Source organism: Neovison vison, chromosome 13, assembly GCF_020171115.1.
Source record: "Neovison vison isolate M4711 chromosome 13, ASM_NN_V1, whole genome shotgun sequence".
NCBI lineage: Eukaryota > Metazoa > Chordata > Mammalia > Carnivora > Mustelidae > Neogale > Neogale vison.
This window is the reverse complement of record NC_058103.1, coordinates 117,413,138-117,427,999: the sequence shown is the minus strand read 5'-3', so window position 1 is coordinate 117,427,999 and position 14,862 is coordinate 117,413,138. Positions and strand designations below refer to the sequence as shown.

The 14,862-nt window shown below is 46.9% G+C and overlaps 1 protein-coding gene across 1 annotated transcript in view; it reads left to right on the top strand.

Moving 5' to 3' along the window:
- Nucleotides 1–14,234: 14,234 nt before the first annotated feature.
- Nucleotides 14,235–14,862, top strand: part of PTPN9 (protein tyrosine phosphatase non-receptor type 9) — an 85,031-nt gene continuing 84,403 nt past the window's right edge. Inside the window, exon 1 of the mRNA XM_044231997.1 lies at nt 14,235–14,465. Within this exon, the coding sequence (XP_044087932.1) occupies nt 14,403–14,465 (63 nt within the window). The 5' untranslated portion in view covers nt 14,235–14,402. The remainder of the gene's footprint in view (nt 14,466–14,862) is intronic.

The window sequence follows — 14,862 nt, the reverse complement described above, 5'->3', positions numbered from 1 at the left end:
GGCTCAGACTTAAATGAGGGTTGGGGAGCTGCCCAGGAGGAGGCTGGAGAGAGAGAGGTAGGCCTGGGTATCAGGTTTTGGATTTTATGCCATGGAAGAACTTTGAGCAGGCCAGATCCATTCAGATTTGTAAACTAGGGCTCTTTGGCAGCAGTGGTGTGGAAGATAACGTCTAAAACCAACCAATTTGTTTCTGTTCTGTGTTCAGGAAATGTGTCCCATTTCCTGTGACCTCAATCTGCAGTTCACACTGCTTTCCACCTTTCTAGGATTTCTTTTATTGGACAAAAAGAGTTCGCTATTTCACTCCAGCAATACTAGCTGGTGTCCTGTGGACAAAATATTGGAGGCATGCAGGTCAGATCTTTGTTTGACTGGCAGTTGGTTCCTTTGTGTTAATTCTGGGAACAGATCTGGGCAGAAGTTGTGGTTAAGTGGAGCCCGATGACACAAATGCAGCACACCAGTGGAGCTAGCCTCAATGCTGGGCTCTTACAGAGCTGCTTGAGCTGATTCTATAAAAATCAAAGAAGGAAGACAACCCTTCCCACTCCCATAATGATCCTGCTGGCTGCAGATTGAGGCATGCCTACACCAATACGCTCTTTTCTGAATTCCGGTCAGTTCTGCAACGGGAGCATTGTATTCCTGTTGCCAAGAAGCATGCTGTCAGCTGCCTAGATGCTGCATGATCTCCCGAAGAAGAATGCACTGGTCTGTGCTCTCAGCAAGCCACCTGCATCATTTCAGGAGTTGGGCATGCTAGCTAGTATCAGTAGAGACTTGGCTGGGCTCTGCTCAGAAATAAGCCAGTCTGAAGAGACTACTTTCACAAAAGGACAATCTTGGGAGAGAGATACAGGAGCCACAGAACATACCAGGCAAACTTATTGCCAAGCATAGCTTGATATTGTTCAACGATAGCTTGAAGAATGTATTTCAGAGGAGTGCCCCTTCAGAGGAGCCAGTATGATCAATCACTGAATGGCGTGTCTTCTGGTCGTATTTCTTATGAATTGTAAAACCACCTCCTGCCACCTCTTTCAAAGATGGCTACATCAATAAATTGTTGTGATTCGGTATTAGCTTTCTGGCCACCCTTCCGAATAGTGACCAGTTTCTTTTTTGTGGAATGATCTCTTCCCCATGCAGTATGTGTGGTCTAGTGGAGCTGTCATCTGGTGGAACTGCCAACTGCCCTCCTTCATCCAAACATCAGGCTCATGACTCAAGATGGACCAGTCACACACTCCTCACCAAGAATCTGTAATCCTGAGCAGAGGAACAAAGAAGTGAATCTGCTGGAATTCATTTATTTTGCCTTTGGAAGGGTAGAGAGTGTTGCTTGTTCTTGCCGTTAAACCAATGAACACCCAGTAAATTCTATTTTGCTTAAATTAGCCAGAACTGATTTCTGGGCTTGCAACTAAAGGATCCTAGCTGATAACATCACTTGTGGCCTACCCCACTTGCCTTGGCTAGAGGGCCAGCTTGGCATGAGTTAGCTAAGGACTACTAGTTGAGATCACCTATGTCATCTCAAGTGCCACTGGAACACACGCACCTGGAAAAGACTAGGCTTTTCAACCAGTTGCTGCAAAGTAAGCAGTCTTAGTTGTTTTACTGTTGACTCAGAAAGCCAAGCTGGGTTCTAATGCCTGCATCAAAGAGTTGGTGTCATCCTAATTCCCTTGTGTTTGATAACAGTTTGTCTATAATCACTGCTTTTTCACTAGTTCACTTCACACTCATGTCAGAAATCTGACTTCTGTTCCTACCACTTTTTTTTTTTAAAGATTTTTATTCATTTATTTGATAGACAGAGAGAGATCACAAGTAGGCAGAGAGGTAGGCAGAGAGAGAGAGAGGGGGAAGCAGGCTCCCCGCTGAGCAGAGAGCCCGATGCAGGGCTCGATCCCAGGACCCTGAGATCATGACCTGAGCCGAAGGCAGCGGCTTAACCCACTGAGCCACCCAGGCGCCCCTGTTCCTACCACTTTTGAGTGCTCTCATCAAGGGACTGCTGGTCCCCTCTTTTCCAAATATAAGGGACATTTCCCAGCCTTTCTCTTTTCTGACTTCAACTGTGTATTTGCTGATGCCTTCCATGAACTCTAGCCCTATCTATATATCTAACTCCTTACCAGCCAATCTCCCAGTCATCTCTCAATCTTGGCATGTCCCAAACTGAACTCAATTTCTCTCCCCCACAATCCCTCTCAGTCGTGCTCTCTTCCTGGGATCCTTGTCATTGTTAGTAGCATTTAGTCACCCCAGCTAGGAACATAGGTATTCTGATGATTCCTGTCCATTTCTTACCTTTTACAGCTAGCAAGTCACCACATCCTTTAAACTCCACCTCTCTCTTCTCCATTTCCTCTATGACCCAAGACCTTAATTCAAGTCTTTCTCATCCTGGAGTACTGCCAGAGTTTCTTACCTAGTTTGCTGCCACCGATCCTCCCCATCCACCCTATCCACTCCTGCCAAAACTGGCAGAGTGATCCTTTCTAAAAATGCATTGCTTCAAGATTTCCCATTGCCTACAGGCTTCTCAGCCTGCCATGCAAGTTTCTTCATGACCTGGGCTTAGTATATCTGTCCAGCCTCATAAATTACCTTCCTTCCTTTACTGCCTCCTCTCCAGGGATCTGCTCTACAGTTTCTTATACAAACACATGTGTTTCATGTTACACCCTTCCACCCTACCATGTCCCTCCTCACTCGGACTTCATTCATCTGGTAAATATATCTACACATCTTTGGAAAACTCCATTCAGCAGATACCTGGTTGAAACTTTACCTCTGCAGGTAGAATTAGCCATTCTCATGTTTGTGCCCTCCCCATCCCACTGCATATATCTCTCTCCCAAGTTTAGGGATAGTCCCCGAGACCATACTTCGGTTTGATAATTCTCCAGAAGAACTCACAGAACTCACTGAAAGCTGTTATACTTAGGGATAGAGTCTGTCACGGTGATAGGAAACAGATTAGTTAGCCTAGGGCAGAAATGCACAGGGCCAAGTCCTGAAAGTTCCAAATGTGGATCTTCAGGTATCTTCTCCCAGTGGAATCATGGAAAGCATTTATGTCTCTGGGACCTGGGTATGACAGTCCTCAGGGAGTACAGTCAACCAGAGCATTTCACCTGAGCCTTGGTGTCCCAAGTTTTTATTGAAGACTTTTCATTTGGATCTAGTTGGTGGACCTCAGTCTCTAGCCTCTCCAGAGGTATAACTGATTACACATGATCAAAAGTCCTCCTTTCCCCCTGTTACACTGCTAGACTATCTGGTGTGGCCAAAGACCCCCCCGGGGCCGACACAGAAACTTTCTCAGGACATTTCAAAGACTTGGAGGTTATTTCCTAGGAGCCGAAGATGGCAAAGGGCAACTTCTTTTTGGCAACATTAAATTCCTTACTTTACACTCCCTCTATTAGATTGCAAGCTCCTTTATTTATTTATTTATTTGACAGAGACAGAGTGTGCGTGCACAAGAAGGCTGAGCAGCAGGCAGAGGGAAAGGGAGAAACACGCTCCCCTCTGAGCAGAGAGCTCAACTTGGAGCTCTATCCCAAGACCCAGGAACATGACCTGAGCCAAAGGCAGACACTTAACCTACTGAGCCACCCAGGCACCCCTAGATTGCAAAATCTTTCAGGTTCAAAAACCTGGTCTTACTCATCTTTAGCTCCCCAGTGCCTGGCCTGGATTAAAATGTCAGCTGGGTGAATGAAATGGTGAGCTGGAATGAGAAGGCAGTTTAAGGGATAGTCCCTTTTCTTTACTGCACAGAGGAGTAACCCTGGAGAGGTCACTGGAGTGGCCCTGGAGAGGAGGCTGAGTGGAAGTGTGTGGTAGGCAGCTAACGGATGGTTGGATATGCTGCAAGTTCTAAGAACAAGAACTATATTTAGTTCTCTGAATGTGCTTAAAAGGACAACTTAAAAACTTCTCATAACACTGGAGGAGGGAAAGAAATGATCTTCATAGCTACAGATTTCCTCTCTAGTAAGGAAGTGAGCAAAAACCTCACAATACATATATATATATTTTAAAGATTTTATTTATTTATTTGACAGAGAGAGATTACAAGTAGACAGAGAGGCAGGCAGAGAGAGAGAGAGGGAAGCAGGCTCCCCGCTAAGCAGAGAGCCCGACGCGGGACTCGATCCCAGGACCCTGAGATCACGACCCGAGCCGAAGGCAGCGGCCCAACCCACTGAGCCACCCAGGTGCCCTCACAATACATATTTTTAAGCAGATGTGGTCATTTGTCTTATGCATTGTGATATGTAGGGCAGGAAAAGTAGACAAAAGCCCTGAGATCTTGGCAAGAGTATGACTGCTTGTTTTGGTAAGATGCACTGATTTCTGAGTTCTGCCCTGTCTTAGGATTCTGTGATTACACCCAAGTTTATTTTTTTTTAAGATTTTATTTATTTATTTTAGAGAATGCATATGCATCTGGGGGGAGGGGCAGAGGGAGAGGGAGAAAGTGTTTTAAGCAGACCCTGCACTGAGCACGGACCCGTTGCAGGGCTAAATATCACGACCTTGAGATCAAAACCTGAGCCGAAATCAAGAGTCTGACGCTTAACCGACTATGCCACCCAGGCACCCCTAGAACCAAATTAGTTTTTTTCTTTTTTTAATTAATTATTTTTATTAATATATAATGTATTATTTGCCCCAGGGGTACAAGTCTGTGAATCCTCAGGCTTACACATTTCACAGCACTCACCACAGCACATACCCTCCCCAATGTCCATAACCCAACCACCCTCTCCCTACCACTTCCCCCAGCAACCCTCAGTTTGTTTTGTGAGATTAAGAGTCTCTTATGGTTTGTCTCCTTCCCAATCCCACCTTGTTTCATTTTTTCCTTCCCTACCCCCCACAACCTCCACCCTGCCTCTCTAATTCCTCATATCAGATCATATGATAATTGTCTTTCTCTGACTGACTTATTTTGCTCAGCATAATACCCTCTAGTTCCACCCACGTCTTTACAAATGGCAAGATTTCGGGGGTTTTGATGGCTGTTCCATTGTATATATACACCACATCTTCTTTATCCATTCATCTGTTGATGGACATCTAGGTTCTTTCCATAGTTGGATTATTGTGGACATTGCTGCTATAAACATTTGGGTGCACATGCCCCTTCAGATCACTACATTTGTATCTTTAGGGTAAATACCCAGGGGTGCAATTGCTGGGTCGTAGGGAAGCTCTATTTTCAACTTTTTGAGGAAACTCCAAACTGTTTTCCAGAGTGGCTAGACCAGCTTGCATTCCCATCAACAGTGTAGGAGGGTTCCCCTTTCTCCACATCCTCGCCAGCATCTGTCATTTCCTGACTTGTTAATTTTAGCTGTTCTGACTGGCATGAGGTGGTATCCATTGTGGTTTTGATTTGTATTTCTCTGATGCCAAGTGATATGGAGCACTTTTTCACGAGTCTGTTGGCCATCTGGATGTCTTGGCAGAAATGTCTGTTCATGTCCTCTGCCCATTTCTTGATTGGATTATTTGTTCTTTGGGTGTTGAGTTTGATAAGTTCTTTATTGATTTTGAATGTTACCCCTTTATCTGATGTCATTTGCGTATATCTTCTCCCATTCTGTCAGTGTCTTTTGGTTTTGTCGATTGTTTCCTTTGCTGTGCAAAAGCAAGATCAAAAGCTTTAGAACCAAATTAATCTAAAATTTTTGTTTCCCCACCAAGTCCTGAGAGGTTTGGTCTTAGGTGTTGCTTTGGCTCTGTGCCCCTCCACAGCGGGTCAACCCACTGCACGGCAGAGATGAGGAGGGGGGGACGTGGCAGAGCTGGGAGGCTGGCAGTAGTGAAGATGAATCTAGAGTGGCCTCAGGCAGCAAATATCTGAGGGCAGAGACAGAGCCCCTAATCTAGGATGTGTGCATTTGTTTCTCACATCCATTCCCAGTGATAGTGATTGTTTTGAGAAAAGTGAATTTTTATGTCTGTGTTGAGGAGGCAGAACAGTGGCCAGAGGCAGCCTGCAAAACTGGGGGATAGGCCTCACCATGGGGGCCCAGCCCAGAGGCATTCTCCTCATCCTCAGAGATGGTATGAAACCAGAAGAGACAAAATTTAAAGCCAGAGAGCTCTTCTGGCTAAGACTTGGCACAGACCACTAGCATTTGTAGCGAGCTTCCTTCCAGCAGGCTGGCAGGGCCCTTCAAGCCTCTCCCTCTGCTTTTGCCCTGCAGGTTTTCTCCGCAGTCAAACTGGGGAAATAAAAGATGGAACTCCAGTCTGTCAGTTCTGCTCCTCGCTGGCAACATAACAAAAGCTTTTGTAGGGGAGGAAGTTGAAACTGGTTCAGACAAGGTTCTATTTGTGGACTTAATTTATCCATTCTGCTCTGGACTAGAGTTAACACAGATAAGTCAGAGTGAAAGCAGCGTAATCAGATGGTACCTCCCTCTTACATTGAAAGTTTTTTCATAAGCAACAGAGTATCCAAAATAATCAAGTCAGTTTAGTATTCTTTGATAAAAATTGGACCTTGTTGGCTAGAAAAGGATGGATCCATTCTTTCAGCAAACATTGACTGAGCACCACCTACTGTGTGCAGTGTATCACACTAGGTCCTGAAGAAAGAGGAGGGACCAAGACATGGTCCCTGCCCCCAGAGAGCTTGTGGTCTAGGTGGGAGAAATGGGCAAGGAAGCAAATAATTGTCATCAGAGTGTTAGGTAAACCCTAGACACAGGTGTCAGATACAAAAGTAACGTAGACTAGTGACTGATTGGGGCACGTGAGTGGTTCAGTTGTTAAGCGTCTGCCTTAGGATCAGGTCATGATCCCGGGGTCCTGGGATGGAGACTCACATCTGGCTCCCTCCTCAGCGGGAAGCCTGTTTCTCCCTTTCCCACTCCCCCTGCTTGTATTCCATCTCTTGCTGCTGTCTCTGTCTCTCTCTCTCTGTCAAATAAATAAATAAAATCTTTAAAAACAAACAAACACAGGGGCGCCTGGGTGGCTCAGTGGGTTAAAGCCTCTGCCTTCGGCTCAGGTCATGATCTCAGGGTCCTGGGATCGAGTCCCGCATCGGGCTCTCTGCTCAGCAGGGAGCCTGCTTCCCCTCTCTCTCTCTGCCTGCCTCTCTACCTACTTGTGATCTCTCTCCCTGTCAATTAAATAAATAAAATCTTTAAAAAACAAACAAACAAACAAACACAAAGAATAGCGGCTGATTAACCCATGATTTAGGAGTGGTGCATAAGGTGTCAGATGAGAAAATTGTATGTGGAAAGAGACAGCTCATGTTCTTGTTTAAAAAGAAAAAAAAAAACAAAACGGCTAAGAACAGCAGTAGGGAAGTATTTTGGGTAATGGGGGAATGCAATCTACATGGGATAGGATTTTTTCACCTTCCTTGCAGAGCACATCTTCAGTCATTCTAGTGGTGATAGATTTAGCCTATGAGTAAACAAGAAGAAAACATTCCCCCTAGACATTGGTTAGCTGTGTGACCTCATTTAGCCTGTATCCATTTGCCTTTTAGAAAAAACGCAGTAAGAATCTTTGGGGGAGGGGTGCCTGGGTAGCTCAGTAGGTTAAAGCCTCTGCCTTCAGCTCAGGTCGTGATTCCAGGGTTTTGGGATCAAGCCCAATAGCAGCATCAGGCTCTCTGCTCCGCAGGAAGCCTGCTTCCTCCTCTCTCTCTGCCTGCATCTCTGCCCACTTGTAATCTCTGTCAAATAAATAAATAAAATCTTAAAAAAAAAAAAAAGAATTTTGGGGGGATCTTTTATAGACAAAGCATGTGTGCATAACACAACACATCTTTTCTAAAGGCGGTAGACATTTTAGAGCAATGTTTGGGAGGAACTTTGGATTTTATTTTTTCATTTTTATTTTTTAAGATTTTATTGAGCAGGGGTGCCTGGGTGGCTCAGTGGTTTAAGCCTCTGCCTTCAGCTCAGGTCATGATCTTGGGGCCCCAGGATTGAGCCTCGCATCAGGCTCTCTGCTCAGCAGGGAGTCTGATTCTCCTCTCTCTCTGCCTGTCTCTCTGCCTACTTGTGATGTGTCTCTCTCTCTCTGTCAAATAAATAAATAAAATCTTTTAAAAAATAGAGAGAGAGATTTTATTGAGCCGGCCTGTTGTGGGGCTCAATCCCAGGACTCTAGGATCATGACCTGAACCAAAGGCAGACGATTAACCAGCGGAGCCACCCAGGTGCCCCATGAGCTTTGGATTTTAGAAGTAAAGGTGTTTTGGGAGAAAATGTTGTAAAATTCCAATCACAGCTTTGGAACTATCTCTTTTCCAAGTAAGTATACCTGGACAAATATAAGAAAGGCAGGAGAAAATGCAAGCTAGAGGCAGAGTTAAGGTGGCTATCTTTTTAAGTTTTATTTCATTATTCATTTATTTCATTTATTTATTTATTTTTGTTAAGGCGGCTGTCTTCACTGATTCAGTCATCCAACACATTTATGAAAGGCCTGCTTACTAGGTACCAGGCTCTAGATGCTGAGGGGTCAGGCGGTAACAAGACAGAAGTGGTTCCTGCCCTCCTGAGCTTATAATCTAGTAGAGCAGACAGAGACTAGGCTGATGGACATAGAAACAAGGGCACAGTTAGAAACTGTGATTGGCTCTTTGATATAAACAAACAAACAAATAAATAAATGGGAGAGAGAGAGCAATAGAATGTCTAATTCAGGGCGCCTGGGTGGCTCAGTGGGTTAAGCCGCTGCCTTCGGCTCAGGTCATGATCTCAGGGTCCTGGGATCGAGTCCCGCATCGGGCTCTCTGCTTGGCAGGGAGCCTGCTTCCTCCTCTCTCTCTGCCTGCCTCTCTGCCTACTTGTGATCTCTCTCTGTCAAATAAATAAATAGAATCTTTAAAAAAAAAAATAGAATGTCTAATTCAGTTTAGGGAATAGCCAAGGAAGATCTTGCTGAGGAAGTGACTTTTGAGCTAAGAACTTAAGGATGAGTCCCATTTGTCTGGTGAAGAAGATGGGAGAGGAAGGGGAGGATAACCTTTCTAGACAGTGACCTGAAATCTTTGCTTTAAAAGCAAAAGACAGAAGTACAATTCATAACACCCCTCCCCCCGAGATTCCCTCTTTGTCATTTATTTTTCAATTTCAGATTTCAGTTCATGTTAATTTGATAAAAATGTGATTTTGGGGGTACCTGTGTGGCTCAGTCAGTCTGCCTTTGGCTGGGGTCCTGATCCATGGATCCTGGGATTGAGCCCTGCATCAGGCTCCCCGCTCGGTGCGCAGCCTTCTCCCTCTCTCTTTGCCACTCCCACTGCTTGTGCTCTCCTGCTCTCTCGTTCTGTCAAATAAATAAATAAAAATCTTAAAAAAAAAAAAATCTGAGGAAGCTATATCAATACATGTGGATATACCTTGATTTTTTAAAAAAGATTATCTATTTATTTGACAGAGAGAGAGAGAAATCACAAGTAAGCAGAGAGGCAGGCAAAGAGAGTGGGGGAAGCAGGCTCCCTGCTGAGCAGAGAGCCCGATGTGGGGCTCGATTCCAGGACCCTGAGATCATGACCCGAGTCAAAGGCAGAGGCTTAACCCACTGAGCCACCCAGGCGTCCCGATTTTTTTTTTTTTTTAAAGGATAATTTCAGCTATCTCATACTGCGATGGTGAGGTTAGATGAATGAAAGTCATGTAGAACAATGCCTGGCACATGGTAGGGACATAATAAATAAATATGAACTTAATATTTCAGTGTATGGGTGTACTATAATTTATTTACTGAGTTTTCTACTGATGGGCCATTATATTGTTTCCAATCTTTTGTTGTTAGAAACCATTTGTATCTCTAAGATTTGATTGAGCAGGATGACAGTACCATACTTGGTTTTGTTGGCTTGAGCCTGTGGTTAAAGGCAAGGCTTTGTACTCTGATTCTCCTGAGATGACCGCACGGGAGCAAATCCAGCCAGCTCCCTTACACTTAGTTTTGTTACCCATGTGTCTGCTCGGAAACTTTCAAACATTGTCCTGTTAGGACTGTAATAGGCAAGCAGTTCTGGAGAACTGTTCCCTGACACACCCACACGCCCACATGCACAGCTGTGCCTCTGAAAACACTGCTGAGTTCTCTTTCCTAGCTCACTCTGTTAAACCTTTCCCTTTATTAACTCTCTTCACCAAATCTCTGTACTAGGAGTTTGAATGCCTGGATCTGAGTTCTAGCTCAATACTGCTCAATTAGCTGTGACTTGGAATAAATCACCAACCCCTGGTGTCCTGAGGATCACCAGGCAAAACTCTCCTTGATCAGCGGTATGTACTGCTCAGGTCCTGCCATTTCCTACTTCATCCTGTTTTGTTTTGTTTTTTTTAAAGATCTTATTTATTTATTTGAAAAATGGAGGAGTGTGGGAGAGGGAGAAGTGGTGCTCCATCCTGGGACCCCGGGATCATGACCTGAGCTAAAGGTAGACGGTGAACCGACTGAGCCACCCAGGTGCCCCACTCTAGCTTAGTCCTAGAGCCATCTGCCTGCTCCAGGAGAAAAACTGTTATTAAAATTTTGGGGGAAAGGTTATATATCCACATGCAAAATTTAAACACAGATACACTAGGCTATTAGAAGCCAAAATAGTGGTTACTCTCGAGAATAGTAGGGACTAGGAGAGGACATAAGGGGGACTTTGGCAAGTCAGGAATGTTCTATTTTTTTTTTTTTTTAAGATTTTATTTATTTGACAGAGAGAGATCACAAGCAGGCAGAGAGGCAGGCAGAGAGAGAGAGGGAAACAGGCTCCCTGCCGAGCAGAGAGCCCGATGCGGGACTCCATCCCAGGACCCTGGGATCATGACCTGAGCCCAAGGCAGCGGCTCAATCCACTGAGCCACCCAGGCGCCCCAGGAATGTTCTATTTCTTGATCTGTGTGCTGGTTACATGGGTGAAAAGTCATCATGGTGTATACTTACATTTTCTCCTTTCTGTATGTATATTACATTTCAATAAAAAGTTAAAAAATAAAAAAGGGCGCCTGGATGGCTCAGTGGGTTAAGCCTCTGCCTTCGGCTCAGGTCATGATCTCAGGGTCTTGGGATTGAGGCCTGCATCAGGCTTTCTGCTCAGCAAGGAGCCTGCTTTCTCCTTTCTATCTGCCTCTCTGCCTACTTGTGATTTCTGTCTGTCAAATAAATAAATAAAAAATCTTAAAAAAAAACAAAACAAAACCCCAACAACTTAAAATGTACAAAAGACCATACAGGGGAAAGTCTTTCCCTTCCTTCCCCTCTCAAAAGACACTCAGTGACCTTCCTTGTGTACCCTACCAAACCTTTTCTTTCTTTCTTTTTTTTTTTTTAAAGATTTTATTTATTTATTTGGCAGAGAGAGAGATCACAAGTAGGCAGAGAAGCAGGCAGAGAGAGAGGGGGAAGAAGGCTCCCTGCTGAGCAGAGAGCCCGAGGCGGGACTCGATCCCAAGACCCTGGGATCATGACCTGAGCCGAAGGCAGAGGCTTTAACCCACTGAGCCACCCAGGTGCCCCCCTACCAAACCTTTTCTATGTATAAATAAGTTTAATAAGTTTATATGTTCTTTTTCTTTCTTTGCACAAGTGTCATCATTATGTGTACGATTTGAGTCTTGCTGTTTCCACTTTAAAATACAACTCAAGGATCATTCCATATCCTCACGTGTGGAAGAGACCATGTCTTCTTCATTGTTGTAACCGCAGTGGATAGCCCAGTGCATGGCATAAAATTGTACTTGTTTACTAAATAGACTGTTGGGATGATAGCACACCTGAGATAGAAACAGATCCAAGTACCAGAGCTTACTTGTTTTATTCATAGCAAATTATGCTCAGCGCCTGACATTATCTTTGCCAATAATTTAACACAGTTTCACTGCAGGAATTATAACTTACAGTTATATTTCACAAGCCAGTAGCATATAGGATAATGTCTCTTAATAAGTCAATAAGGAAATAACATACCTTAAACCAATGATAGGTTAATTATACTATTGTTTCAGGCAAAGGGAGGATAAAAGAAAGTCCAGATTCAGATGATGTGTACATTTCTACCAGTTGGTTCTTGGTAGAGTCAGCCCTTCCAAATAAAAGCGAGCTATCAGCTGCCAGGTTTGGTTCCTCTCTGCTTGGGGAATGTGGCTAGCAGACCACGGCACCAGTGCTGGCCAACCAAGTGGACTGCCAAGAAGGTTATCACTCCAGGAATATTTACATATCTTGTGCCACTGCCTACAGGAGTAGTCTGGCCAAGGCTGGAACAGATATCTCTTCTCTTCCTCAGACTGCTGTACCCTTAACACCACTGCTAACCATGAGTAGCCTGGCCACAGTAGGAGCAAAGTGTTTCAAGATCTTTGGAGAGCCATTTAGCTGAGCAAAGAGTAGCCTTGCCCAAACTGAACACTCTAGAATTACTTGTCAAAGCTCCTAGTTTTTAAAGTTTAAAAGACCATCACATGATGGACACCACTGCTGTTACTATGGTGGCAGTGACGTAATGTTCCTCTCCACTCCAGGTGCAATAGTTTGATAAGAAAGTCCTAAAACCCAACCTCAAAACAATGTCATCACAACAAATTCAAACCACAAATAACTTTGTTCAAAACAAACTTTCAAAAACATGGATTTAAAATCGTGACAAGTCCTTTTACAATACTTTTCTAACCAAGGACAACCTGAAGTTCTGATTGCAATGATGCAGAAAAGAAGTAAAGTCAGAAGTTACTTCTGGGGCGCCTGGGTGGCTCAGTGGGTTAAGCCGCTGCCTTCGGCTCAGGTCGTGATCTCAAGGTCCTGGAATCGAGTCCCGAGTCAGGCTCTCTGCTCAGCAGGGAGCCTGCTTCCTCCTCTCTCTCTCTGCCTGCCTCTCTGCCTGCTTGTGATCTCTCTCTGTCAAATAAATAAATAAAATCTTAAAAAAAAAAAAAAAAAGAAGTTACTTCTGAAGTCCTAGAAGGCGCATCAGAAGCCAGAGCACCTTCCTTGGTTGTCTGTAGACCTCTCCCTTGGGTCTCTCTCCTAGCTCTCCAGGGCTCTAGCCCTTGGGACTAGCTGTTGCTTGTTAGCTGGAACCCTCCTGGAATATTTCTTTTTGGTCTGAAATGATGCAACAACGGAGCTAACCAGCCCGGCCTTCCCTGCGCCTCTCAAACTGACTCCAAGACTGTATTCTGTAAAACCCACAAGCTCTTTGCTGTGATTGCCAGAGTGAAAATCTAAGGTTTGCAAAGGTGGCGTGATTCCTTGAATGACGTTTGAAACCGGCAGCTGCTTTTGTGAGGGACTAAAATCCAGCCGTACTGGCCAGGAAGAACAGGACACGGCCGGCAAAGAGAAGGAGGGCGTGCGCGCCTCGATTTAGCGGGGTCTGTTCCTTCACCAGAAACCTACACCTCCAGGCAGCGCTCACGGGGTCTTTCAGTCTGCAAGCAACACGGAGCTAGAGGAGCATTGTGGGTCGCTCAGACGCCCTGAGGCAGCAAGTCACCCAGGCGGCGTTTTCAGACGAATGCATTCTCTTCCTCCTCCACGGGGCTGAAGCGTTAAGCTCACGGCCCTTCCTCCCGGGTTCCGCGTCCCCGCAGCCCCAAGTCGCCCAAGCCCCTCCCCGCGCGGGTCCCTGCGGTCTCCCCTCCCCCGCCCACTGCTTCCCCAGCCCGGGCTCCTCTCTGTCTCCCCCTCCCGGACAGCGTCCGCGCGCCGCCGGCCCTCTCCGCCGCCTGTTTGTGAATGAGACGCTCGGTTTCTCAATGGAGCCGCGGGGGGCTCGGGCGGACGCGGCGCGGCCGCAGCGCTGGCCCTGAGCCCGGAGGGGGGCGCCTCTTCCTCGCTCCTTCTCCCCTTCCCTCCCTCCCGCCGCCGCGGCTTTTGAGGAACGGGGTTGGGAGGCCGCCGCCGCGCAGGTCGCCGTGGCCCGCGTCGCCGAGGACTCCTCGTTACGCTCCGGAGGAGCGGGAGCGCGGCCGGGGAAGGCTAGACGCCGAGGAGGCCGGCGGCCTTCGGGAAATTTCCGCCGCGAGCCCCCGCTCCGGGCGTAGAAAGTTCTTGAGTTCCTTATTTCCTCTTGAAATCCCGCTCGGCTGTTAGCTCCTCGCCAGCACCTCGGTTTTGTTTGTTTTGTTTTTTTTCCGGGAGAGGAGGGGGAGTGCGGGGAAAGGAGCGAAGAAAATAAAAAAGGATTTCCGCCCTGAAAAGAGCGACAGTTGTGAGAGCTTTTCCCTGAGGAGACAGAAGCGGCGTTCGCGGCCGCCCGGCCCCACCGGCCCCAGCATGAGCGAGCCAGCCTCGGGCTGCTGAGGCGCGGAGACGCGGAAGCGGCGGCCGGCTGCTCCCGGCTCCCCGCGCTCCCGGGCGCGTTCGGTCGGCCGGGCGGCGGCAGCGGGATGGAGCCCACGACCGCGCCCCAGCCCGACATGGCGCCGGAGCTGACCCCGGAGGAGGAGCAGGTAAGTGGGGCCCCGGCGCGGCAGTGGGTGTGTCCGGACCCCCGAGGCCTAGGTCGGCCTCGAGGCCGCGCGCCCCCCCGGTCCCCGGGTGCCCCTTCCCCCGGCGACCGCGCCCAAGACCGTCAGCCCCCCACACGCGGGACGCGGCTGGACGCGGCTCCCGGCCTCTTCTGTTCTTGAGGCTTGCGGGCCTCACATCGCCCCCTCCCCCCATTCCGGTGGTAATTCAAGTTCCTCGTACTGGGGGGGCCTCCCTGTCCCTCTGACCACCCCCAACCCGCAACATTTGCCGAACGTCTTACTTTTCCTCTGGCCCCTCCACCCCTATAAATGTTCAGGTTATTTCCTTGAGGGTTTGTGGGGTTTTTTAAAGGACAGGCAAAGCCCCAGTTTGGGG